Source organism: Rhineura floridana, chromosome 9 (genome assembly GCF_030035675.1).
Source record: "Rhineura floridana isolate rRhiFlo1 chromosome 9, rRhiFlo1.hap2, whole genome shotgun sequence".
In the NCBI taxonomy this organism is placed as follows: domain Eukaryota; kingdom Metazoa; phylum Chordata; class Lepidosauria; order Squamata; family Rhineuridae; genus Rhineura; species Rhineura floridana.
The window spans coordinates 60300270-60328124 of NC_084488.1; the positions used below are offsets into that span (position 1 = coordinate 60300270).

General features: G+C 38.3%; 1 protein-coding gene across 3 annotated transcripts; it reads left to right on the forward strand.

Annotated features, from left to right (window-relative positions):
• Window positions 1-44: 44 nt before the first annotated feature.
• MAP9 (microtubule associated protein 9) lies at window positions 45-27855 on the forward strand. 3 transcript variants are annotated; one of them, XM_061584043.1, is made up of 14 exons: window positions 45-209; window positions 1401-1535; window positions 3353-3437; window positions 4728-5300; window positions 10978-11210; window positions 11985-12093; window positions 13336-13562; window positions 16547-16602; window positions 17708-17873; window positions 18648-18737; window positions 20157-20321; window positions 21429-21574; window positions 22265-22397; window positions 27574-27855. In XM_061584043.1, exons 2-14 carry the CDS (start codon window positions 1461-1463, stop codon window positions 27694-27696), a joined length of 2181 nt encoding a protein of 726 aa, XP_061440027.1. In that variant the 5' UTR covers window positions 45-209; window positions 1401-1460; the 3' UTR covers window positions 27697-27855. The 3 variants fall into 3 exon arrangements, with proteins under 3 accessions (XP_061440027.1, XP_061440029.1, XP_061440028.1); XM_061584045.1 differs by having other exon boundaries at window positions 21429-21556; XM_061584044.1 differs by lacking the exon at window positions 45-209 and adding an exon at window positions 328-404.

Consider the following 27855-nt stretch of genomic DNA (forward strand, 5'->3'; position numbering starts at 1 on the left):
TTCCTTCCCATGGCAACCCTCCGGCAGGTCTGTGCTGTCAGCTCCGGCGTGGCGGGCGTTGCTAGGTAACGCGTATGGCGGAGAGGTCTACCTGGACGGAGGCCGCGCTTGGCGAGTAATAGACCTGCAGCCGGGGCAGGGGCAAGATCGGAGTGGGCGCTGCTGAGCCCTCTCGCCCGAGTCAAGAAAGAACCTTCTTGCGACGCGAGGTACGGAGGAGGGATGGAGGCGGAACAAAAGCTAGATGGGCCCCAGGGAGCGGGGCGGCTCCGCGAACAGAGGGGGCAGTGAGGAGGGCGGTGCGGGGATCGGGAGAGGCGGATCTAATCGGAGACTCCCGCCATGGAACTGCGGGAAGGGGCAGGCTTTGAGAAGGGAGTGTGGGGCACGCTGATTTTCAGAAGGTATCTTCGCTGTCGCTTTCGCGTGGAAATCCTCGTAGGGTACGACTTTTCCAGGTCGGACTGGGACCTAGGAAGCCGATAGGCATTGGGTTTGGTCTCTCCTTTTAAGGTCGAAGGCCTGTATGCATACGTTCTTGCGGGATAAACTCCGAGGGGCTTCGTTCCGAGTAAAGCAAAGGATGTATTGCTGCGTATCTGGATAACCACCCAAACAGCAACGTAACCCAACCAACCCCGCTGAAGTTTAGCAAGCAGGGGGCTGCATTCACGAGGCTCTAATGATGGATGTAGCTTGAAGTTGCGATGCTGTGCTACGATCTGCAAAAAAGTGTCTCCACTTTTTAATATTTTAAAGTCTTAGACGCCAGTGTCTAATTTGTAGACAAATAAACAGGTGCATGGGGGGAGTTGCATCTTTCACCCATCTCCTGCCTTTACCTTCACCCCCAATGTCCATGTTTGATAAAACAAGGGAGTGTGGTTGGATATATTTTTATAAAAAATGAGTTTGTAGCCCTCATGATTACGGTAAGGAAAAACATTTACAATTTAAAACGAGTGCTATTTTTGGAAAAACCGAGTAGCTTTCTCCATTGAGAATAGAACTGGAATTAGAAAGCATTATGGATTTGTTAGAGAGAGAGAGAGAGAGAGAGAGAGAGAGAGTGTATCATCTGCCAGTGACTCTCTGTCTACAGTGTCATGTAACAACTAAGAGTTTTAGGTATGTAATAAAATGTGGGTTTCCTGTAGGCACTTGGCTGGTTACTGTGAAAACAGGTTGTTGGACTAGGGGGGCCTTTAGCTTGATTCAGCCAGGCTCTGCTGTGTTCTTAATGCATTTTCTACCTAGCTTCAATGGATATAAAGACATTTCTAGGCTATTCATTTTGTACTCAAGGTTCAAAGTTTGAGGGGAGAGGGTGCCCTCCCTTCAAGAGAATGTCAGTTAGTTTTGCCTCCAAAGTCTCTTTTTCTCTCTAACCCAAAATGAAGATTTGCCTTCACTGGATCACAAGTTGAGCATATAAGATTGGTTTCCTCAGATCAAGAAACATGTCTGATGAAGATATTATCAGTACATTAGCCTACACCAAGAGCCCAAAGTTCTCCAAAAGAACCACTTTTCAGGTAAATGTTTTAACCAGTAAATTATAACATTTTATTGTGTCACTTACAAAATTAAAGTTGATGTTTTGTGTATTAGTTCTATATTCTCTTAAAAATGATAACTGCCTGGAAGATGTGCGTATTTCATATTAACAAAAAGGGGGGAAAGTGGGAAAAGGAGCTTGTGCAAATGAAAAATTGAATGTGGATGTGCCACATGCATGCATCCAGATGTATGCATCTTTCAGAAGAAAAAGGAGCTTCTTGTTATTTGTGGGCTGATAACAAAATGATGAGACAGGTGCTGCACTAGATTGTACTTCTACAGTGCGGATGGCTTCATGTAAGTATTTTATGCCCTGCTTTATTCTTTTAGATTCAAGGCAGCTTACTAACTTCAAAACAATTTTAAAGAAGACCAACCGATCACAAAGTCCACAAGAAATTGATTAATTAAAAAAAAATCATCCAACATGGTAAACATTTTGACAGCCATGCATAACCTTTATTCAAGCCAACAGTTTCAGCATCTCGGGAGAGATCATGCATATCTTTGGGGCAGCTGCTAAAAAGATCTTACTGAATCCTGTGGTAGTTCAGATTTTCCTTGCCAATGGGATCCCAAATAGCATCTTTACAGTAATTGGGGGTGAAAGGAATCTTTTTCGGCTCAAGGGCCATATTCCCTTTTGAGCAAACTTCCAAGGGCCAGATGCCCAGGGCAGGGGCAGCACTAGAGGCAAAAGTGAGCAGTGCAATAAATGTAAATGTTACTTTTATGCAGTAGACTAGCTTTTAGGCACACTCCTCTCTATCCAGACAGTCATAAGGCATTATCACAGCGCAAGCATACCTTGAAGCCAGTCAACGATATTTGGGGTGCAAAGCAGGGCTAATGAGGGGTGTGTTTGGGGAGACTTCTGAGGACCTTATAGAGAGGCCTAGAGGGTTACATTTGGCCTCCAAGCCTGAGGTTCCTCACCCCTTCTGTAGGTCAGAAAACAGAAGGGAGATATACTGAATGTGGCACTGTCTGAAAAATGCTGGGACTGTGCTGTAAAGATTATCAAGAGCACTTATATATACTACAATTCCAAAGAAAGCGCACAGTTCTAAAGGCATAATTATCAATGCTGGTTTATTCCTGTTGGAAACAATGCTTGAATGATCTCTTTAGGTCTTCAGAAATATTTATTTTAAATGAGAGATTTTATACATACAGATTTTTTCATTCAAATTATAATTACAATAAAGGAGAACCAATCTTAAACATTCTGGAGAGTAATGCACGTGTTATGAATGCCCAATAATTCAGCTCAAACAGACTTTCCTCAGAAATTTTTCTTCAAAAAAATACAACTGCTGTAAATATACCATCCTTAAAACACATTTAAAAAACTCTGGAACTTGGATCTCAAAAGTAAAGCCCTCATTATAATCATTCCCACATTATCATCTTCCTCATAGAAAATTCTTATTAGCAGCACTAAACAACTTACCTTTTTCTATATACAGATATAATAACTCACATGCCTTTTTGTAAATAGCCCCAAAAGCATCTGATTTAACCGTACTTCAAGGCAAAATTCCTAAAGAATCCACAGAAAAATACAGGAATATATAGGTTAAGCAACAAAAAAAACCCCTCAGGTGTTATCACTATATGGTAGAAAGATCAGGGATTATCATTAAATTACCAAAGTTTTAGTTTGTTCTGAATATATTTTTTTTAAAAGCATATTTGCAATAAAAATTGGACCATCCTTTGAAATATAAATACATTATCTTCTCAGTCTTCCACCTGACATTATTACCTACTATGTATTTACATTTTTTAGGAAGAGCTACAAGAAGCACTTTCTGCTCGTGCAGCAAGACAGCAATCTGCTGAATATTCAGAAGATTTTGAGAGTGATGAAGAAGGTATGTAAATAACAAGACACCTTAAATGTGCCTTTCCAGACCTTTTGTCCCTTAAATAACTGATCAGTAACTACATGAAGATCAATCCTAAGCATATTTACTCAGAAATAAGTCTGCAGTCGTAACCCCTGATCTGTGCTGCTGGGTAAGTTTAGGATCGTGTGAACATTCTTGTCTGCTGGCTCTGTCCTGTTGTGATGATGCAGCAAAAAAGAAAACAAACAAAAAAAGAAATACTGCTCACCTGTACCTTCTGCCCTGGCCAGCTAGAGCCCCTTAGGATTGTTCTGTAAGTTTCAGTAAGTCTAGTGGTATATATTCCTTAGAAAGTGTGCTTAGGAGTAGGTTTTGCCACTATAAAAAATGGCCCTGAAGCTTATTGCAGAACTTTCATTCAATGTAGGCAGATGTGGGTCAAATCTTTTGTCTTGCCCAGCTCAGAAGTTACTAAAATTTCATCCCATTTTTTCTTCTGCAGGAAGTCATAAAGTACTAGCTCTTTCTCTTATAGAGATTAGACTTTTACGGAAAAGAAGTGAGACTGCAGTAAAATGTTGCAGTGTGGTATGATTTTATTCAGGTTTCCCGTCACTCCATTTCTCCCCTGGCCCTGGGTTTTTCATTTTTTTCCTCAGTGTCCACTCCTCAATGGGCTGTTTTTGGTGTCTCTCTCCTCCACCCTCCCAACCATAGTGGGATTTTTTTCCCCTTTATAAAAGGGTACTTCTGCAAACCTTTGGGTTCCCCAAAGCTTACTGAACTCTCTCTCTCTTGTAAGTGGAGACTGCTGTTTTGGCTACATAACAACCCACACTCGGAGAATTAAGTTCGCCACTAGCCGTACAATAGCCACACAATTTGGCTATTGTTTTAACTATACATTACCATGTACTGTAAATATCTGTGGGTTTTTTCCTGCACTCATTTTTTTCATCTTTTACACAATTTGGATTTGAATGGCCAAAAACAGTTATCTGTGTTTTATTCAGCGTGTATTATTCATGTTCTTGATACTGACGTGAGACAGGGTATATAAATCATTCTTTCTCAGTGATCAAATTGCTTTAAATTGCTGTATTCCGCATTTTGAAACATGTTTCATCTAATGCTACATATAACTTCAGGGAGGAAGCCAGGAACTGGAAGAAGAAGCATGCAGTTTCAGGATAGCATCACAAACTGAGAAATATGTCAGGATAAAAAAAATGCATAGCAGAATTATGCTTTGAATTGATGCCTGATTGTTTCACTATTTTATAAACATGAAATGCCCATATACTTTGTTTTCAGGTACAGAAGAGGAGTTTTCTGAAACTGTGGAAAACACCCCAAAGAAATCAGTTGCCTTTGCAACACCACTATCCAAGTATAGTCTTCGCAATATGAGCACTTTGAAAAGAGGAAGTGCAGATGTCTTATCTTCATCAGATGAAGATGAAAGACCAAAATATGTGTCCATGGTGGAGAGAGAGATTTTGAGTGACGAGAGGCAAGCTATCCCCTTTTCACTAACTGAACATTCTGGGTCAAGTGAAGGGAGTGCAGCAAAAACATCCATTCCATTTGAAATATCTCTGCCAGATCACTACTCTTTCAAAAAAAAACCTGCTGATGACTTGGCTTTGGCAGAAGAAAGACCTCAGGAAACAGCCCAGCTGGAGAGTGAACATCTGAGTGAAGAGAGGCAAGAAGAGGACTCAGTTTCTGAAGAAGGGTCAGGTTTTGAAGGGGAGGGTGATCAACAGGATGAGGCGCCTATGTTTGAATTGCAGATAGACAGGGATGATATGGTTCGATGCAAAACTGAAGTCAAGCCAGTGCCAAAACCAAGGGAATTCAAGACCAAGTCAGCATCAGTATCAGGTAAAGCACGTGTGTTACAATTCTGCTGCATGAATTATGATGCAGTTTTCAGATTTTAAAAATAATTGTTAAGAAAAGACATTGTATAGAATCCTTTATCTTCCTAATGGAAGCTTTTACACTTTTGAATGTGTGTATTTTGAAACATTTCTGCCATGTCAGGTAATGCTTTTCAAACAAATTGCCAGGTGGTTTGTTGGTGTATTTATTTATATTCCTAGATAAGTATAAGCTATATTTTACTCTGTGTAAATCAGAGCTTGGAAAAGTTACTTTTTTGAACTACAACTCCCATCAGCCCAATCCAGTGGCCATGCTGGCTGGGGCTGATGGGAATTGTAGGTCAAAAAAGTAACTTTTCCAAGCTCTGGTGTAAATACATGATAACAGTTGTCATTTTTTCAGTCTGATGTGATATTACAGTGCAAATGCTGCATATGTGTTCAGCTCTTTTTTGAAATTCTCCACTATCGCAACAAAAAGCTTATAATACCTTACAGCTATACTGTGGTGACCCAGCAACTTCAGGCTGATGTTACACCTATTAGATAAGAGACTACTGTCAATTCTCATATGATATATAGTAACTAGTACTGGATTTGCCAAAAGAATTATCAGGATCCAGGGAGCTAGTTTAGATGTGTCCAAAGCCTTAGATGTGCCTAGTGAGATTATAAACTTATGGTGCATATGAAAGTACTTTTGACACTGTCTTGGATTTCAAAAGAGGTTTTTCCACTCACATGAAAAGCTGCTCTTTGAGAAGCACAACCCCAAAACTACTTTAGGCACACATAGGCAGTTCTCTGGATCCAGGGAAATAGCAGAAAGGAATCCCCAAGAGGCTATTAGCATGTGAGGCTCTTTCCTTTGGGAGGGGACTGGATGAATCCTGTGCAGCTCTATTGCATCTCATGAGCTCTTAAAGAGTTCCTGTTGATGATCAAAAGCTCTGATGTTTGTATATTTGTCGCTGGTAACATGATGATTTTTAGCAGATTACCACATTACTTAGTTTACAGTACAAAGATTACCACATTGTTTAATTTCTAAATCAAGGTGTTTTAGTGCCTTTTAGAGCTTGTCTGAAGTCACACCCTGTATCTGAAAGTCCTAATTAACCCTTAATCCAGATATATGGGCTAGACTATACTTACTCAGTGGGAGGAAAAGGCAAATGCTCAGATGCACTTTCATGATTACTATATTAGTATAAATGGATCTACTTTTTCAAGAGCTAATACCAGCAATGACATCATAATGGTAATGTTGGGTTTGTGCTGTTTCTTACTATCTGTGGTGTTTGAACATTTTTGGTCATGGATATACCTTCACAGTAGTTATAGCGATTGTTGTGCTTGTTGGCATAAACATTCCAATGAGCATTGCAACTACTGTAAGAAATGGTCACATGTATGAGACCAGATTCTTAGGATCACAGCACATGTGAACCGGTAAGGATGGTCAGCATTTCCTGGCAGCTTAATGCAATGACAGAAGTCATGCCTTAAATCACCAGTATTTTGGCATGAGGACTTTTTGTTGGGAAATAATAGCAATCTGGTTGCAATCTGACCAAATAGTTTGTATTATTTTTTTCCACTGGATGGCACCAAATTTAGTCCAAATTTGATTATCTTAAAATACTAGCCTGATTTGCATGTCACATTAAACCAAGGATAGCCAGCATGGTGCCCTCTAGATGTTCTGGATTACAGCTGCTATCGTCCCTGAGCATTGGCAATACAGGCTGGGGCTGATGTGAATTGTAGTCCAAAACTTCTGGAAGACATCTCATTGGCTACCCCTGCATTAAACCAGTTAATGTTTAATTATGGTTTGTTATGAACGAACAGAGTGCTGGTGCACATTCCTCAAAAGTTCCACTTTGTGCCATGCCAGAAGCAACAAACCACATGCTTTGGCTTGTCATGTCAACCAAACCACTAGCCTGGCTTTTGTTGTTTTTATGCAAGTCATAAACATAGGGCCTGTGCATTCTCTGAACTAGTCCATGGGGCACACAGTTCAGGAAAGCTCCTGAGCTTTGGGAATGAGAGAACTGAGCAATCTGATCAAATTGACTGATCAAATTAGGGGAAGATCCTTCACCTGAGTGAACTGAAGCTTAGATAGAGTACCTTTTTATATATCTCTGTAAGGTCTCCCTCCCAGGATATGTAGCCGTGCCCTTGCTCTGTCTATGATCACATGGGCTGGGGTGGACTTGAGGAGGGGGGAGATTCTGCCTAATATGTAGCTGAGCTTAGTTGGGTCAATGGAAACTACAGCTCAGGACCTTCCATAGTCTCAAGAACTTTAAAAATCAGCCTTTTGCACACTTCTTTCTAGTGTCCAGGTCTTTGATGATCTTGAGAGGGCACTTATACTCCAGTCCCAAAGTGCTTCTTTATGGTAATGAAAGCAAACAAAAGTGGAGCAAAATAGGTTGTTTGGGCCTTGAATCAAGGAACAAAATCCAGGATAATATTGTTCATCATTTCATCTTCTGACCTAGGATAGGATTATATAAATGCTAACAAAATGACTGTCATTAGATTTTATGTATATTTTAACACTTGACTTAATAAATTTTTAACATATTAATGCTTGAATTTTATTATATAAACCACTTTCAGATCTTTGTTTGGAAAGTGGTCTATAAATTATTTTAACAAATAAATAAATAATAACACAAACCTAGGCATACTTACTTGGATGTAAAATTTCCAGAAATTTTGAAGCCATGGAGGGGGGGAATGTTTTTTTCTGGTTTTTTCTTTTTGAACATAATTTTTTTGGGGAAATGCAAAACATAGGAGCATAAAAGGTTGATATCAACAAGGCAGCCCCCTTTCTCATGAATGCACAGGATGGAAAGTTCTTGCTTTCTTCCTTTACCCGTATCTACTCAGGAGTCCTTATATGTTGAACCTAACCTCATAGGTTTCCAACAGCAGGCATCTGTGGTAGGCGGATAATAGATACCTCACCCCAAGGATTCTTGGGTCTTGGGAGGGACCAGAAATATTTAACTAAGGGAGTCAGATATTAGACAGTAAAATGTCCTTATAATATACTATTTATTCATGTCTTGCACACTACAGCTATTAAATGCACTCTGGCTTTAGCCATCATATCAGAAACAGAAAGATAGAACACAAATCAGCAGAAAAGAAGTTGTTGTATATACTCGTTTAACATTAAAGTCTAAAACTTTGAAGGTGTAAAATCACTTAGGTTACAAATATATCAACGGACAGAGTTAAAACTCAAAGTCTTACTACAGAGCCAAAGGTACAAAGCAGATGGAAATACATACAAGAATACATCTCATCCATTAGATGATATAGATGGAATATATCACTCCTGCAGGTCTTCAATCACATCTGCAAGAGATGGGTCCAGTATATCAAGTGGTTTGGCTTTTTATACACTTTCTTATCAGACAGAGGGGGTGCCTTACCTTGCTTCTAGGTCTTGCCAGAATCGAACTCTGGCTCTGGTTCTGATTCTGACACCTGTCACCAATAATAATGCCTTATATGGAATTCCATTCACTGCCAGAACTGTTATCATGTGTTTACGAACATTACATGAGCATTGGCTACCATCCCAGAAATATTATTTCTGTGTACCCTGCTAAAGGATTCTGGTAGCATTCACCACCTTATACAAGAGAGGGGAAAAGAAACCATTTCAGAGACCAGTTTATAATGAAGCAGCAGACAGACTGTGGATATAAATGTGGATATAATATAACTAGCAATCTATGGAAGCAATCAATCAATATTATCCTTGCTTTAAGCCATTTTAAGCTAGTATTAAGCCTACATAGGGCTGGACCCATTACAAGGTATTATGTATAACTTAGTTTGTCATAAAATTACCATATTTGCTATATTCAAAGTACAGTTTATTCAGACAATAATTACAAATTGAATTTTTAAAAATGTTACAAATGGAGCTACAAGCTGCCAGACTGTAAGGAACCCAGCATCTCTTTGGTTTTGCCAGTTTATGAGGAGCAGGTAAAAAATAATAAAAACAAGATAAACCATCAACATATTTAGTTGTTTATTAAATTAATATCCAGTCCTTCCTCCCAAAATGAGCCCTGGGTGGCAAACACACAAGCAACAAAATATCTAAAAATATCTTTAAAAAGTAAAAAAAGAGGAAATTACTATGTTTGAAAATTATTAAGACCACCCCAGTCCTCCGTAGTGTCAAGCAGACATAAAGTACTTATTTCCATAGAAAGAGCTGAGAAAAATGGGGCAGAGGGACCAAGACTCATGAAATTTAAACAGGCTCATTTTCTTTATCACTACCAGTTTCTGTTTTTTTGTGATGCTCTACTTTCTTCCACTCTCCATCCTTTCATGCCTAGTCAAGAGGACAGCAACAGATCCACCAGCTATGCCAATAACAGGAATCTCACAGGCAGAGAAAGCAGAGAACCCTCCTTCCTTCTCGTGTCAAAGGCAGTGCCTCCTATAGGCAGAAATGCATCTCGCTCTTGCAGTTGAGAGCTGTACTCTCGGAGTACAACTCAGGACTTGCTTGTCCTCAGTGTACAGGAATTGTAATTATTTGATATTGTACATAGTCTTCTTGTTACACAGCTTTTAGACCTAATTTGGGGGGAGCAAATAAATACCTTGTCTTAGACATTTTATTCTAAACAGAAAATGTTTCACAATCCAAAACGTTCAATTTTTCCAATGGAGGGGGGGGGAGAACAAAAAAAGGCTTTGAAAAAAATAGCGGGAGGGGAGACTTTTTCCCCCCTGGGCCTTCACATCTCTAGGTTTACTCTCTAGCAAGTGTGTTTAGGACTCAACCTTTAGATAGGTATAATGTGTTTGGAGGAGGACAGCTTTAATGTAAAGACCCCAGAGCTCTGGGTGTACTGTGCTGCATGTAGAGACACATTGCGACACCTTCACAGGTTTCCCATACTGAAGATGGGAAGCAGGTTTCGACCCTCATGGAAACAGTTCCCCATTAACGGGAAATTGCTGATATTATCATTAGTCAACATCTATCACTGCAACAAATTGTACATACTGCCACTAAGCCTTGAGCAAGACACACCATTAACTACAGTATGTGTCTCAAGAGAAAAAAATAATCATGCTTCATGGTGCTTACCATATGGTTATTTTTCAGAGTGCATTAACTACTGAACCTAAACACAAGCTTCGATTGGACTGCAGAATCCTATTTCCCATTTCCCAATAAACTCCTCATTAAAAACTTTTGAATAAATGGATATTGCCAAGGATTTGGCTAACTTCTCATGTGTAATTTATAAGAGTGTTTCTGCTAGAGTAGGAGCGGTCAACGTGGTGCTCTCTAGATGTTGGATTACAACTCTCATTGTCCTTGATTTGATCATGCATACTGGAGCTATGGGAGTTGGGAGGGCACCACATTGGCTAATACTACGCTAGTTTCTGAAAAAACCTCACTTGTCAGTATTAGGTCGTGGTGATATCTTGATTTTATTTTAAATGAACAACTGGAATGTACTTTTTCTCATGGATGTTTGAAGTACCTGACAGCAATTGACAATAAAAAAATAATTTTGGGAGAGTGTTTAATTCAGTCTAATGGACCAAGACAAATTTAAAATGCCAATTGACAATTACTTTCTTTGTATTTTTCTCAGCTGAGAATATCAGTATTCCTGCGCGACATGATTATGCAAAGCCATCTTCTCAACCTAGGAGTGTTTTGAGAAAAAGTAGCCACGTGGAGGATTATGAAGGAACGAAGGCAGAGGACAGAACATCTTACAGCCACAGATTGTTTTCATTGTCTGCACCATCTTCTGAAACAAGGCTAAATGATCAAGTGATGAAATCTGAAAAAAGAGTACTCTCTGAAAGTCCTGGTCCTGAGGTCAGAAAATGATTCTGATCTATTCTATACAAACAAAAGGCACAAGACAACCAAAGTCCCATTGCTGTCTTTGGGAGAAATAAACACGTGCTGAACTCTCTTCTGTTGACATAACTGTGACTTGTTGTTGGATCCTCCCCTAAGTTATTTACAATTAGTATTATATATTCATGCCTTAGCTTTTCATCAGTGAGAAAATTTTAACTTAACATAAACAAGCTGGAAAAGGATGTGAGTATATATTTCCAGGGGAGAAATGTTGCTCAGATGTGCAACAAAATAACAGAATGGTGTTTGTGCATTCCCAGATGTTCTAGTGTTTATGGCTGTTCAGTAGCCAAGGGGAATGGAATTCAGGATAGGAACACAATGAAGCCTTATATTGTTAAAACCGGCTCTGAGAAAAGGCTCTATTTACTCACTAAGGCTGCAACCCTAACCCCATTTTCTGGAGGATAAGCCCCATTGAAGTCAAGAGGACTTACTTCTGAGTAGACATAGCTAGGATTGCAGCCTAAGAAACAGCATGGTTTTGGATAAAGAAACTTGCTTTTAAATTCTGGGAGTTTCTATTGACTTGAGGCAGGCTAAATCTTAGTCGCTGTTAACATTTATTTGGGGGAAAATACTTGTTTTGCTTCTTTCTTTGTGTAGCATGTGGCATGTTTGCCAGAGGAGATAATTGTTGGGATTTCTTTTTAGATTTCATCTGAAAAATTGTGAATTATTTACAAGTATTTATGCGATTGTTTCTACTGTCACTTTGTATTCTAGGGCCCCTGGATTGCAAGCTCCTCATCCCCATTCCCTATTCATTTTTCATCAGTGGATGAGAGAACTGGAGATTCCAATTTGACAATATCTGGGGAAGAATCTTCAAAAGGTAAACAATATTAAAATGATTATAACTGAGAGAATATGATTTTATAATGTTTAGCTGCTTGTGTCTAAGTCACCTTTAAGAACCTAAATGCAAATTGCCTTGAAGTAATTTCAGATTGATGGGAAATGTTTGAAATAAGCAGTTAATGATGATCTACTTTGGTTGTTCCTTAATCTTCCATCATCTTAAGAGGGCTTTGGAGAAGTTTTGCTAACATGCTGAAATAATAATTATTCATTAGTATCAGGTCTGGGTAGGGAAAGAGCATGTCGTATATGAGCTTAATTAATTGCAAGTGGGTGTTAGAGAGCCAGTGTCGTGTAGCGGTTAAGGTGTTATACTATGACCTGGGAGACCAGGGTTCGAATCCCCACATAGCCAAGAAGCTCACTGGGTGACCTTGGGCCAGTCACTGCCTCTCAGCCTCATGAAAACCCTATTCATAGGGTTGCCATAAGTCGGAATCGACTTGAAGGCAGTACATTTACATTTATTTGGGGGTTGTTCCTGTGCCTTTGGGGGGGTATGTGTCTTGTTGTTTTAACACATTTGTGCTATGCATGTACCCTACTGCAAATTAGTCTTTTTAATTATCCATTTCACAAAATTGTTCCTACCTAGTGTTCTACCTAACCTTATATCTTCTCTTGTCCTGAATTGGTAAGCTCTTGGCTGTCTCTTTGCCAACCATATCTCCTTCTAGCCCTTTTCCTTTGGCTTCCAGAGCTCCCTTTTCCTGGAGTACTCTGGTACATATGTGCTAAGGAAAGGGTGAGGAACAGGGCTTCTTCTAAGCCCTATGTAGTTCTCTCAGCGTGTGGCCACTGTACCTGCACAGGTCAACATTGTGCCACATGTTCATTGTGAGTGAAACAAGAAAACTGTACCCAAATAAGCTCATTTGTATTCAGTAGTGTGAAATGCTCCAGCTGGTGTGTCAGGTTTTTTCTAAATATACATCGAGTGACACCAGCTGTAACAGTGTATTTTCATCATAAGATGGACAAACCATGGAATACGATAACACATTCCACGTTTTTAGAATGAATTCAGGTGAAAGTTTGAGATATACTTAATTTTGTTCCTCTCAAGTCACTGTTTAAAATACGTTTGTCTTGTATAAAATTAATTCTGAGAAAAGCTTGCAAAGCTCCAGATGCGTTATCCTGTCTCTTCCCTTCCCCAGCTCTGTCCAATGTCTGATTATTAACGTCTGCGAGGCTTCTTTTCTTTTCACATTAGATGATGAACAAAAAGAAATGGACAACTGCAATGATCTGAAACTGTTGGAGAGTGGCAGAGAATCCCCTTCTGTGATAGAACTAATGATGACAACAGTTTATGAGAAAACTAAGAAACTGCAGAAATCAACTGAAGATTATCTGGAAGGAAAGCTGCAAACATTAGAACTCAGTGCCACTGAGGATGGAGCAAATGAGACAACAAAGGATGATAAATCCAAACAGAAGGTAGCACTAAATACTTCAAAGGCTATGCTGGGTGCTTCAAAGGATTCGGTAAAGGTGTGATGTTACCACTGTGATACACTAGCAGTAGAAATCTTAAGCTGATATATATGCATATATACATGCATACATATTCATTTTTTTTTTTACAATAATTTTTATTCAGATTTTCATAAAACATACAAAACAAAACCATAAAACATTCAAAGACAAAAAACAAAATCAAAAATAGTTAGACAAAAAAAAAAAAAAGTAAAATATTGACTTCCCATTTGTCACAGATCAAATCAGTTATAAGTCTACAATGTATAACAATCCTGTCTCTTAAATCATATTATAAAATCACTTTCCTCCAGTAGTTATCTTACTTAATCATCAAATCTCATAAACATTACTTTATTCTTTCCACAAAAAGTCAAAGAGAGGTTTCAATTCTTTAAGAAATATATCTATCAATTTTTCTCCAGAAAAGCATGTCGATTAATCCATCTCATTAATAATTATAATAATCTTATTGTCATAACCATAGTCAAAATAAACATTTCGATTAATCCATCTCATCAGAATCTGTTAGGTTCAATAATTTCAATAGCCATTATTCTATTATCCCTATTAGTTCCATCTTCCATCTTCCATCTTCAATAGTCTTGTTAAGTCCAGTAATTTCAGTGTCCAATCTTCCATTATCAGTATTCCGTAATAATCTTGCTGTCATAACCATAGAAATATTAACTTCCCATTTGTCACAGATCAAATCAGTTATAGGTCTACAATGTATAACAATCCTGTCTCTTAAATCATATTATAAAATCACTTTCCTCCAGTAGTTATCTTACTTAATCATCAAATCTCATAAACATTACTTTATTCTTTCCACAAAAAGTCAAAGAGAGGTTTCAATTCTTTAAGAAATATATCTATCAATTTTTCTCCAGATAAGCATGTCGATTAATCCATCTCATTAATAATTATAATAATCTTATTGTCATAACCATAGTCAAAATAAACATTTCGATTAATCCACCTCATCAGAGTCTATTAGGTTCAATAATTTCAATAGCCATTATTCTATTATCCCTATTAGTTCCATCTTCCATCTTCCATCTTCAATAGTCTTGTTAACTCCAGTAATTTCAGTGTCCAATCTTCCATTATCAGTATTCCGTAATAATCTTGCTGTCATAACCATAGTCATATAGTAAGAGTCTAATGGGAATTTCCTCTATCCCAAATATTTTCTTGCCATCCATTCTGAATAGGTTGCTGGAATACTGCAGTAAAAACATATCTCTGTTCTTTTTTACAAAATGTACTGGCTCATCTCTTGAAAGTTTTTCCCTTGTCACATGGCTGCAGTTAATTCCATAGGTCTTCTCCATATTAGGCTCCATCACATCATTCCAGTCCAGAAGATTATCCATGCCATTGACAACCTTATCTCCAATATCTTCATTAATTTCTTCAGAGATAACATTGAATTCCAAACAGTAGATTTTATTTCTAAAATCCATAAATTCCAAATCTTTTTCCTGTTCCACGTTTGTTCCAGGCTCCAGGGTCTCCTCTCTCACAGGGACCCCTATTTCTTTAAACTCCTGGATCATTTTGCACAATTCAATTTTCAGCTCCTTACAACCCTGTCGCAGGGTTCGTTTCGTTATCTCAATCTCATCCATTATTTTCTGAAACCTAGTTACTTCCAGATTCTCAGCCACTTTCTTGATTGCCATTTTAAAAGAAAAATATAAGAGAACCACTTCTTATTTCAGCAACAATTGGGTTAATACTCCAAACTTGATGACATCACAGTATAAACAGAACAGCCAGCCTTATCTCACTATGCTTAGGAAAACAAAATGTAGTTCCCAGGATCGAAACAATTAATGGCGTCGTCAGGAAACAGATTCGTCAAAATAAAATAAACCAAAAAGAGAGTAATCTCAGACAATATAATATTCTTCAGAATAGAAATCAGGAATAGAAATCTCTCTTCTGTGTATATCTTTAGAATGCAAATCCAGGACAGCTTTTTGCAACAAAAACAGAGATAAGCTGTTAATTAGTGCATAGCAGAGAAGAGTTATAGCTCACCGAAAAGATGTCCAAAGCCGATCCATCTGGCAAATCTCCTTTTACTGCAACAGTTTAAGTCAAGTAAAAAAATATAGAAAGAAGGGTGCTTGCCTGTTAGTCCGTTCTCTCTCTAAAGAAAAGATGAACGTGTCGCTTTATCAGATAGAGCTTGTTGAAAATCCGTCCTTCCTTGTTGGCTGGACCTCGTCTCATAAATCAATGAAATCTAGTCCTCCCAACAAAAATAGGCTTTGAGGTTAATCTCTTCGTTTCTCCCTGCCCGGGAGAAGTTTCATCAGTCAAAAAAAAAAAAAAAAAAAAAAAATGTTTTGACTGATTTATATCTGAATAAGCTTCTTTTGCGGCGGGAGCCCGTCCCAAAAGCAGGCACAGGCTAAGTCACCCTTCCCGGAAGTCATACATGCATACATATTCATGTTTAAAAAGCTAGGTTGGCTGCTGCCGGTTTATGACTTGGGACTTTGTTTTACTAGTGTGAAACATTTATTGTCTATTTCATTTGGAGTTAACCTTTGTTTCCTCTTGTCCCATTCAAAATTGACATTTGATAGAACAAAATCAATACTACAGGATAAAGATCCATTGCTAATAGCACCAGCAGACATAGATCCAAAGATCCTGCTGCACAAGTGGAAGGTTCTTCTGCTTGTTCAGGGAGAGGTCACTGATTTGCTTACAGACAAACATGGTCAGTAGTCCCTGAACCCTCCCCACCCCTCATCCCCTATACAAAAGCTGCTCTAGAGAGTTTCACAAGCTTCACAGGATTTCACAAGTTTGAGTTTTGAAAGGCTTTTGATTTGGCACATGCAAGATCTCAACACAGGTGCTGCATAGGTAGTACTATTATTTTCCAGGCTACACAACCAATTTTCTTTGTCTGGTTTTATTAGGAAGAAGGTGAAGAAAGAGAGCCAATTCCACAAAAAGCAAAATCTTCAATAAGCAGGTAGGAAATTCAGACTTGAGGAGTAAGGTCTTCAGAAGTATGGGGTATGTTGGTAATTTATATTCCAAAAATTCATTTGACAAGCCCCATTGGTGGTTTTCTTCATTGTTGACAATACTGAACAGGACTACTGTGGAAGGTGGCATAAATTTTAAAAGTTCACAAAACCTTCTGATATGCAAGCCACAAATAGAAAATTTCATGATCTTACATTTCGGTAAGCAAATTTGTGAGTCAACTGGCACATGAGGCAGTTTCAGTTGTCAGACCCCACATCCTGAAATATGTAAAGCTTTAACATCAGATTAATTGAAGTTATTGTTCTTACTGAAACCCGCATTGTTCTCATTAACCAACAGAACTTGATTAACTTTCTCACTTTAGATTAGCCATGTGAAGGGCTATTGTCTTTACAATTTTCTCTGGCAGGAACATTTAACAGTTGAGTCCCTTTAAAACCCCGCCCGATAGAATTTTGGGCACCAAAGAATAATTCAAAATGTCATTGTTCACTTTTTCACACTTCTGATTGTATATCAAGCATAATTTTCCTTAAAGGGTCTAAAGCATCTGAAGTTATTTTATGTTTCATCTTTTCTAAAATTCTTGACTTATTAACAAAAGGATCAAACAGATGGTTTGCTGAAGGAAAACATCTGAACATCAGGAATGGGTTAAAAGGCGGCCTATGCTAATACACATAAAAGACTAGGAAGAAACTTTGGGGATCCCATTCCTGCAGATTAACCCCAGACTAAAAACTCATTAGCTGCAGAAAAACAACTGCCCTTGACTGTGTAGGCCAAGGGACTCTAATGCCAGTTTCCAGCTCACAGAGATATGGTAGTTCTCTGAACCTGGAAACTTTGGGAAACCTTTTTATTCTTCCAAACAAGTTCATGAGTAAGTTTCTCTCTACAAGGTACAGTAGGCTCATGTGATGCTTTGGATATTTGAGCCCTGCAGTCAGACTTGGCCCAGCCAAAAGGAAATACTTTTTGAGAACATAATACACCTGAGAATAGGTATATTTTCTCAGCAAAAGGGGAGACCTATCTGCATTTGCAAATCTTTCAAAGTTTGGTGTGGTGGTTTTTTTTTACAGATCTTTCAGCTCTACATACTTGAAGAAACCTGTGAAGCACTTTCCTATCCCAATAAGTACATCTTCTCAGTATTTAGGAACATTAAAGGTCTTGGATAACAAGCATTTGCAAAAATACAGTGCTGAACTTGATAAAGCAGATAGTTTACGTGCAGCTGTTTACCAGGTAAATCTTTAAAACATTTTAATGAGGGTTTCCTGCCATTGAGACTGTTTCCTGATTTGCCTTAGAGAACTTCTTAGATTTACAGATAACTTACTCAGAAAAGATGTGAAAATAATAATCCGTAGTTCACTTTGCTGAAAATTAGTTACATACATTTGTCATTTTAAAAAAGTTTTTGTCATTTTAAAAGTAAATTGAAGAGTTATTTTATACTGTATTTCATTGAATCTACTTCATTTAGCTCAATTTACAGGGGAGGGTTTTATGCTAACCTTTATTCAAGCAGCCAGTTCAGATGTTAAATTATCCCTGGGATTCTGTGTGGGATATAATTGGGAGTGGCTCTTGAGCTCATACTCGCCTTACTTTATGGATAAAAAGAGGCATGTTTCACTGAAAGATACTGCATTTATTTGAATGTGAAGTCTCTGGTCTGTAACATGCATCCCACTTCCTCTCTGAACCAGTAATTCCCAAAAGCTGGAGCAACCAAAAGACCATCCTTCAACTTTGCATGAGGAGTTGTGATCTGGAAATGTAGGGGATTGCCTGATAAATGAAAAAAAAAAAAAGACTTGTGCATGCCTAGGAATTTTTTTGATGTTAGAACAAAAGTCCTGCTCTGGCATATACCAAATTATGAGAACAACCTAGATATCCTGAGCTTAGAAAACAGATGATCCCTCTGTTAAAACATAATTTCATCAAGGTAGGTCTAAAAATTGCCGATATAACTTATGATACACCTTTTTTTCTTTTTCATTTGTTCCGTAGGACTGGTTGGAAAAGAAAAGAATCTTTCTGTTGGAGCTACAAAGAATAAAAAGAAACAAAGCTGAGAACTTGCGGGATAAAAATGAAAAGGTTTGTATTGAAAATAACTGATCTAAGAGAAATTTACTATTGCACACATTTTCCACATGCTAAATATTGTGAGCAAGATCCATCACAGTGCAAGTAGGCATCCACTGTTGCAGAGGAACTACTTTTCTCCACACATGCACACACACATGTACGCACACACACACACATACACACAAATACATCCACTCCAGAGGATTAGAGAACCCTCCAGAGCAGATTTGGGAGGGCTGAGGGGGGGGAGATTATTTAGATTATCTTTTTTGTTTCGCAACAACCCTGTGAAGCAGGATACAATGAATCCATGCCACAAATGACAGATGAATATAAGTCTCCTAGATTAAAATAATTTTTGTGTCTATTCTGTTGACCACACTGGAGAAACTAGAGAACTGTGCCTGCATAACTGAGCTGTTGTTTCTAGCAATCAAACTAATGTATTTATAAATTATGTTTAGTGATCATGTTTGGATAAAAGAGTGCAATATCTCCATCATGCCAAAGCTTTTCTAATTTATTAGTTCATATATACAAATGCAGAAATTTCCTTGACTACGAAGGGTTGCGTTGGCATCTGATTCTGAAGCAACGTTCCCCAACCTGATGCCCTCCAGATGCTTTGGGCAATTCCCTTCATCCCTGGCCATCAGGAACTGCAAGGCAGTGCCAGCCTCCCAGTAGCAGCATCATTGCTGCTTACTGATACAGTGTGTGGGCAGAGCAGGGCAGCTGCCTAGGTCGGGATAGGTGCACTGTCAAAGCCAATCTGGTGCATATACCAGTGTTTCTGCACCATCCCAACCTTGCCCTTTCACCTTCCAGTAAGTAGCAGTAACCCCGCTGCCAGAAGGCCCGATCTTCAGTAACACCCTGCTGGCTGTTCTTGTGGGCTTCGCTGGTTGGGGCTGATAGGAGTTGTAATCCAAAACATCCCACGGACACAGACTGATCTGAAGGGACAGTGAGATAGGACAAAGAGCAGCACAGCAGTGGGTGCTGGTTGAGGGAAACTTACAGAACGTTCCCAGAAAATGTGGAAAGTTTTCTTTAAGATGGACAAAAGCAAATTAAGAGAGACACAGCCATTTCTCACAACAGTCATACATCTATATTAATACCTATACATTATTTGCCATATTTTGGGCAAATAGTTTTGAAATAACTTTAATTAACCACAAGATAGTGTTACTGTGTTTCCTATTTAAGCAAAATTAAGAAATAGTCAGTACATATGATGCTATAATAAATTTCCATGTATTATGAGGCAGATTTGGTCTTACAAGAACATTAATTATCAGGGCATACAAAATTGTTACGGTACATATATTTGCTTGGTCTTTAATATTTCCAGTTAAGCCTAAACTTAAGGGAACTGAAATCTTCATAGACATTTTTTACAACATATTTTTGTCTCCCACACAGAAAGAAGCTGCTAAGAGAGAAGAAGCGCTTGCATCCTTTGAAGCCTGGAAGGCCATGAAAGAAAAAGAGGCAAAGAAACTGGCTGAGAAAAAACGGTTGGAAGAGGCAAATAAAAGGAAAGAAGCAGAATTAAACGAGAAGAAAAAGGAAGAGGCACAGAAGGCAGTGAGAAATTTCTGTCTTGCAAGCGTTAAACTAGCGACAGGGCTATGCAAACAAATGAACACTGTATTGTTAATTATGCTTGTGTACATTTTCAATTAATCTTAATAAGTGTAGAATTCTGTAAACAAATTACATATGTAAACCAACCTACTGAATAGCACACTTGCAGTATGGTAACCTTCATTTTCTTGGTCTTCATGGCAACATACACTACAGCATTAACAAAAGAATTTTCCAATTAGATTTTGCAATTTGTGAGGCCTAGTAATTGGAGAAAATCTATAACACATAGGACTGCAAACTTTAATCAGTAGATTAATCAATAAAACTTTAATGGATTAATTGTCGGGCCAATTTTAATCTGTGAGGCTGACAGTTAAGGACATGTTAGCTTTTAGCCTGGTTTGTTTCTGGTGTGTTACTGTAATGAATAAAAGAAAATATTAAAGACATGGGGCAGCCTGAAGACTGTATGGAAATTATAGTTAGTGCAAAATACAGCACACACACAAAGCATATTATGACAATTTGGAACAACTGCACTGGCTGTCAGTATATTTCCTGGCACAACTCATTGTGCACGTTTAACCTATAAAGCCCTAAACAGGACTTAATGTGTCCAGACATTACGATCAACCACAGAAGCTCTGCCCCGTGTTCACATGCCTCACCCCTTGCCATGTGAAGTCAGGTGGGTGGTGCCGCCTTCTTGGCACTAGTTAAAAACTCTTTCATTTGTCCAGGCCTTTTATTTTTGTTTCAGTTTTTTGGCTAGATGTTTAATGGATTGCTCTAATTTCTTTAATTTTATTTTAACAGTTTTATCTCGTAAGGTGCTTCGAGAGCCATGCTGAAAAGCAGCTAATAAATTGTTCAGATTACTTTATATATATATAAGTATATATATATAAAGTGCAGGTGTCTTTAACTTCTCACTGTTAATGTTGGGTTTGCTTGTTAAATTATTTCCCACCACCATTGGAGTTTTAGTACTATGCACATATAATCAAATAATTAATTTAAAGCAGATTATTAAGGAGAAATTCTTCAATTGCTCAACAACCCTAATAAGAACTCATAAGTACACATGCTTATTGTTTTCTTTAGGCTTTTGAGAAATGGAAAGAAAAGAAAGCTGAATATTTAAAACAGCAAATAAAAAGGGAGAAAAGAGTTGAAAGATTAAAAAAGAAGAAAGAAGAGGAGGTTGTTGCAGAGAAGAAGAAAGACAGCAGGTCTGCTGTTGAAAAATGGTACTTGTTATCATTATTGTCAGTGGTAGTAGTAGTATTTAACATGTATAAAGCATCTTCAGTTTTCTGAGTATCATCCGTATATTAAAAGATGAAACAGTCCCTTCCTGCAGACTCACAGTCTAGTACCCATGATACAAAGAGGGAAAGGAATCTGGACAGCATTGGAAAGCAAGCATTGGAGTAACTGCTTCTTCTCTGACCGATGGATGAATGCAGCCAAGCTGGTTTCTTCCTGGCCATGATGTTCTTCCTAGGAGGCAAGGCCCTATGGCTCTAGGTCATCTGGCTCGTGGCAGAGACCAAAGTAATTTCTGCAGTCTGCATGAATTTCTGCATTAGGAATGTTTGTTCTTGAGGGGTGAGTCCTTCCAGCTCCTTCTCTGGCCAATGGACGTGGCCAGGTTGGGTGGCCCTTTGCTATGATGATCTTCCTGGGAGGCAGGGGGTGCAGCTTTCCAGTGACCCTTGATGCTCTGGCCAATGGCAGAGACCAGAGTATGCCTCCCTTTGGATTTTATACAGTTATGGTTAGCAGGCAATCGCCTGAATCTAGCAATTTTAAGTACAAGGATGAGCCGTTCTGTTTGGTATGTAGCTTTGTGTTACAATATTGTTATTATTTGTGATATTTGATAAGGATGCATAAATTTGCTTTATGTATTAAACATTTTTCTCCTCATCCCTTAGGAATGAGAAAAAAGAAGAATTCCTGAAGCAAAAGAAAAAAGAAAAAATCCAAGAAAGAAAAAAACAGGTAGAACAAGACGTTGAGAAGGAAGAAAAAGATAAAAGAGCGATAGAAGAGTATGAAAAATGGCTGGTAAGTGTCTGCACTTGTGATAATATACAAACTTTGATCAACAAAAATGTGCTTTGATGTTTTTTGTGTTAATATGGATTGTAAAAATGACCACATGGTGGCACTATAATCTCTTTTATTAATTTCCTCTTACTGGTGCATCTAGAAAACTGTCAGGGGTATATGTAATATAATGCATTCTACAGACATGTTGTAGATTTCTACCCATGAAAGCAGGATGCTGTGTAGATGATGTAGAGAGAAAATGCTAATTTCCATGTTTTGTAAAATTTCTTGGAATTGTACAATACAGAAATGTGCTTGTATGTTCCACTAGAGTGGAGTGACATGCTTTTTCCTTGAGAGGGGACTACCTAGGGTAGCTACTAGATTTAAGAGAGCACCTGCTCGACATTGTATGGACAGGTGACCCTTTTCATTGTGAAAATGAAACAAGGTTTATTTTATATATCTCCTGATACTGTAGATATGAATAATAATAACCTAAGGCTGGGATGGTTAACCTGTGGCCCTCTAGATGTTGCTGAACTGTAGCTCCCATCAGCCCCACACAGCATGGCTAGCGGTCAAGGGTGATAGGAGTTAGCATTTGGGAGGCACCAGGTTAGCCACCCCTGATCTAAAGACCAAACTGCATGACATTTAAAGTATAGTTTGGCATTATGTGTATCATTTTAAAACTGTAAGTAGCAGATGTTGGTCAAGACTGTGCCTGTGTGTGGGCAGATTAGCCCTTCCATCTACCATTTCCCTGTGGTCCTAACAAAAAAATTAATTCCCTAAGATTGCTGTTTGCCATGGGATGAAAGTTTCTATTGCGACCAACAGGAGCTTTCCTCCTGTGCTGAATATTTGGCAGGATGGAGGTGCAGTGGAAATAGTTAACCTCTCCACTCATATGCCACAATCCCAATTCTGATTGGTCCCCCAGTGGCTACTATTTACAGGTAGTTAGTTAAAAAAAAAAGACACATGCAACACCAAAAAGACATCTGTATCTGCGTTTGGCACATCATTAGCTGGTTCACTCTTTTTGGGTCTTTTCCCACTAATGATAGTTCTAGATTTGCTGCTTTTTTTTAATACAAGGAAAATCTAGTTGTTTCTGTAGAACACAGTAGTTGCCTCACAAAGATTGTATATCACTGCCTTACTAGCAGTTTTGAGTCCCAATACTATAGCCAGTGACAGTAGAGTCTTCTCTTCCCCTGTTCACTGTCAGGAAGAGCCGCTTCTGCAAAGCCATGTCAGCACAGCCCAGAGCCAGCAAAGCATAGCAGCAGCAGCAGCTGCACAAGTGAGTGAATGTAGATACAAGGAAATGGTTTCATAGATTAAAATTTTCATTATTCAGAGTTCTTAGAATAGTTATGCTCAGTACTTATGTTTTATACGTACATGTGTATAAATATATGTTTTGGCATAAACGTGTATTGAAATTGGAGGATCCTGGATAGTTACTGGAAGTTCACTCTAAGTCAGCCTTTACCAAGCTGGTGCCTCCAGATGCTAAGCTGGGGCCGATGGGAGTTGTAGTATGAAGCATCTAGAGGGCACCAGGTGGATGAAGGCTGCTATTACTGTACTGTTAACAGGAGCCACAGTATACAATACTGGCATGCAAAGAGAAGCCCTGACTTATATAATATGGCCAGAGCCATTTGCTCTTTCTTGGAGAAGCAAAAAAACCCCAGTGTGCTTTATGTTACACTTATTTGAATGATTATTACATGATTAAATAAAATGACTTGGGGTTGTATCCAATGGTGTCGCTCAGCTGAAGGTAAGGCTTCCTATCAGCAATTTTCAGTGATTTTCCCAAAAGATATATTTTTTAGCTGGGACAGGGAGGTGTCGGGGGATAGGCAAAATCTCTTAAAATTGCTTCCTGTTGTGTTCCACTGATGAAAACCTTAGTGTCAGCTGAGTGACATTTTTGGATACAGCCCTTAATGTTTTTGTTGGTTTTTCCTTGAGTTTCTTTTCTTTGCAGATGGGGAAAACCTATAATATACTTTCATATGGATCAGAGCATGAATCAGTATGGGTATGACAGTTATGCCCTTAAGGAGATGCTACCAATCTTATTGTGCAATTGATACATATGCACTTATGTGTGTCTCATTTGATGTACACAAGAGGTCATAAATGTAGCGCCCATGGCATTCTTGAGGCTTCCTGGTGACCACGAAGCCTCTGACACCTTCAGTTTTTTCTCTCTTGAATTGTGCAGAGAGCTGAAGGAGGAATATGGAAGTGTGTCACTTTTTCCCACTTCCACTTTCAGCTGTCTCTGCTTTTCAATGCTCAGATTAATTCTACTAGATCTGACTTTTACCCAGATTCCTCGGAAAAGTGTGTGTGTGCATGTGTTCTCTTTTTCTGTCTTGTGGGTGGGAGGCAGGAACTGATCCGGGGAAGAGAAGCAATCAGAGCATGTGGCACCTATGGAACCTCTCAGAAATCCAAATGTGTCCATAGGCCTAAAAGGGTTATACAGCCTGTACAATTTCTCTCTGTCTCCCCAGTTATCTCCTTGCAGTAATGCTACAGTTTATTTGTTATTTGGGAGTTTTAATATGAGACATTGTATTTATTGTTTTACTGTTATTGATGTAAACCACCCTCGGTTCAAAACTGATGAAGGCTGGTTTAGAAACTGACAAATAAATAAATATTCCATTAGATAGATGTGGGAATAAAATTAGGGGGGAGAGGAACCATGTAGGCCCTGAGGGAACATGATGATGATGGTAATCACCACCACCACCACCACCATGCAGATCTCCCTTTCCCTGTAATGGGCTATTTTGCCTGTGTGTGCACTGAGTGGGTGGTGGGAAATGAAGAAAACAGGATTCTTGCTGAGACCTGTGAGGATGCTCCATGCATTGTGCTTCAGATCAGACCAGATCATCTTCTTAGTTAGTATTAATGTTCAAAGCATCTAGGCTATTTACAGCTTGCTTTGTTGGTGTTAACTTTATCTTATGCATACATCAGCTTGGTGTGTTTTAGTGATCTGGAAATACATGTATTAAGATTAACATCTTTAGGGTCAGTATGTCAACGGTGCATCTGTTAAGTGTACTTTCAGCATTGTGCATGTTTCAGATATGTACGTCATAGCTTTATATAACTTTAAAGTAAAAAAAGGATATTCAAGTCCTGTCAAGCATACTGATCACACTCTTATTGCATAAGCGTATTGTGCTTCTGATTAATACTTAACAGGTGTTATATGGGCTGGTTCATGACAGATGCTATTGGAGGTCACTGATTCATAGGGTTGCCATAAGTCATAATCGACTTGAAGGCACATAACAGCAACAGTATGGGCTGAAATAAATAAGATGTTGTTATTAGCTGACGCTGAAACAAAAGCTCGGTATTGCTAAAGCACTTAGCAAAATTCTGTGAGTGAATCTTCAGCATGAGACAATATTTCCTGTTTCTTAAAGCTCATATTCTATGTTTCCAACATACCTGAAATCGTGTCTTGCTTTTTCAATAAGTTCAGACATGCAGAAAAAATGAATGTCATATCTTCAAGTGAACAATTATTTTACACTCTCTTTTTACAAATTAAAGCAGATGTCCAATTTCTTACTGAACTTCTGTAATGGTCACAGCTACATTTAGCTGTAATTCTGTGCATGCTTATTTGGGAGTAATTCCCATTATGCTTAATGAGGCTTCTGAATAAGCAGGCACATGATTGTACTTTTTAGCTCTTATTCTTCATTTCGAAACTCTAGCTGATTTAATTTGATCCAAAAAGCTGAATTAAGTGGAGGTTTTGAACAGTGGAGTACGTAACCCTGTTGAATCTAACATTATTTTAATGGAAAGCAATTAGTTTACAAATGATCTTTACCAGGATTGAAATACTATATAGGCTTAGAGACATGGCAAACTAATGTGCTAGTCATTCCCAGAATTGCCCCTTGAGAAGTGTACATACACTGCCAGATTCCCAATGCAAAAGAGTGCTGCTATAATCTGGAAGGCTTTTGTGTAACAATTTCATGTGAACTGTCACTACTTTTTCAATCAAATCATGATTTCTTCAGTCTTCCCATTTATCTTGGAGGTGTATATGAAGAGACAGTTTATTACAGAATATCCTCTCTGGGTATTTTTTCCTTGGAAAGAAGATAACCTTGGAAAGAACTAACTGATTCCATCCATAACTCTTGGTTGAAAACCTCAAGGTGCCTCAGGGATCTTCTGTTTAACGTACAGGTTTTCTGTCCATTCATTCAAGAAATCAATTGCTAGGGCAGTGTCAAAAAGCAGACTTGGTCAAAGTCACTGATGGAAAGAATTGGTTGAATTCACCTTAAACTTCAGAGGTTAACTAAAATAAGGTCAAGCTCCAAATCAGTCCTTCTCTAAAATTCTGATTTCCTGGTAGAGGCTGATCGTTGTTAGCTTTGCCATTCCTTTACAGCTTGCATATTGTCAAATGATAAAATTGAGGAACAAGCTAGAATGGACCTCAGAATTAAATGCTTTGTGAGAACAGCAACTGTTCAGTAACATTGAATAAATTGTTGTGTTGGTTTTGAATTGATGTATTTGAAATATTTGAGATTGTGATAAATATAGAATTCTTTAAGGGCAGCCATCTTTATAAAGAGTATTATACTAACTGCTGATGTTCAGTAAATGCAGTTACAAAATTGATAAATAGTGTTTTTTCTCCATCAAACAGTACATTTGAAAGTATTTATAATTAGCGCAAACTAGATTTTTTTCTCTTGTGCCATCAAGATTTTGCTTTAATGAGAGAACTGATTAAAAATGTTAATTTTTAAAAATAGTCTCTGGAAGCATTCTAGTACTTATTTTAATTGCCTGGTGCTATATTTGAAGCTATAACAAAGCCATTAGGACCTTATGGAATTGTTAGTGTGACGTTAAGATGCTGGATTTATTTCCACTAAATTGTTGAAATCCAGTTTCTTAGCAATGTATGCCACTGCAAATAAACATAGAACTCTGCCAAGCTAAATAATAGTTAAAAGATGAGTACATAGAAATAGGCATCTGGTGCATCTGTAATTTTGTAAAGGAAGCTACGGTTGTCTTGTAGACTACAAATTACAAACTAATCTAGCATTTATCTAAGCAATATGCAGCTAACTGTTACAATCGGCTTCCTTGTAAACAGGAAAAGAAAGAGATGAACCAAAGGATTCAGGCAAAGCAAAAGAAGCTCCAGGTTATCCTTGAAGATGAAACTGCACCTCCATGGAGCCCACCTGGCAAAGCTGTGTCCTCAAGAAGGTATTGAGATGCCCAGTGCCATGAGGAAAGTTCCAACCTTCTGCCATCCTCTAATCATCCTTTATTGCACAACATCTGATTTTAACATGAATTGAAATTGGCTCTTTAATACTTTCTTTGTAGGTGGTGGTTTGGCTCTTTGGTATGGGAACACCACATGCCCTAA

What these genes read in the sequence shown, in the direction of transcription:
- MAP9 (XM_061584043.1), top strand. Translation starts at nt 1,461, where the DNA reads ATGTCTGATGAAGATATTATCAGTACATTAGCCTACACCAAGAGCCCA. An exon ending in CAAGTCAGCATCAGTATCAG is followed by an intron (nt 5,301 to 10,977) that starts GTAAAGCACGTG and finishes TATTTTTCTCAG; the next exon opens with CTGAGAATATCAGTATTCCT. An exon ending in AGGAAGAGGCACAGAAGGCA is followed by an intron (nt 20,322 to 21,428) that starts GTGAGAAATTTC and finishes TGTTTTCTTTAG; the next exon opens with GCTTTTGAGAAATGGAAAGA.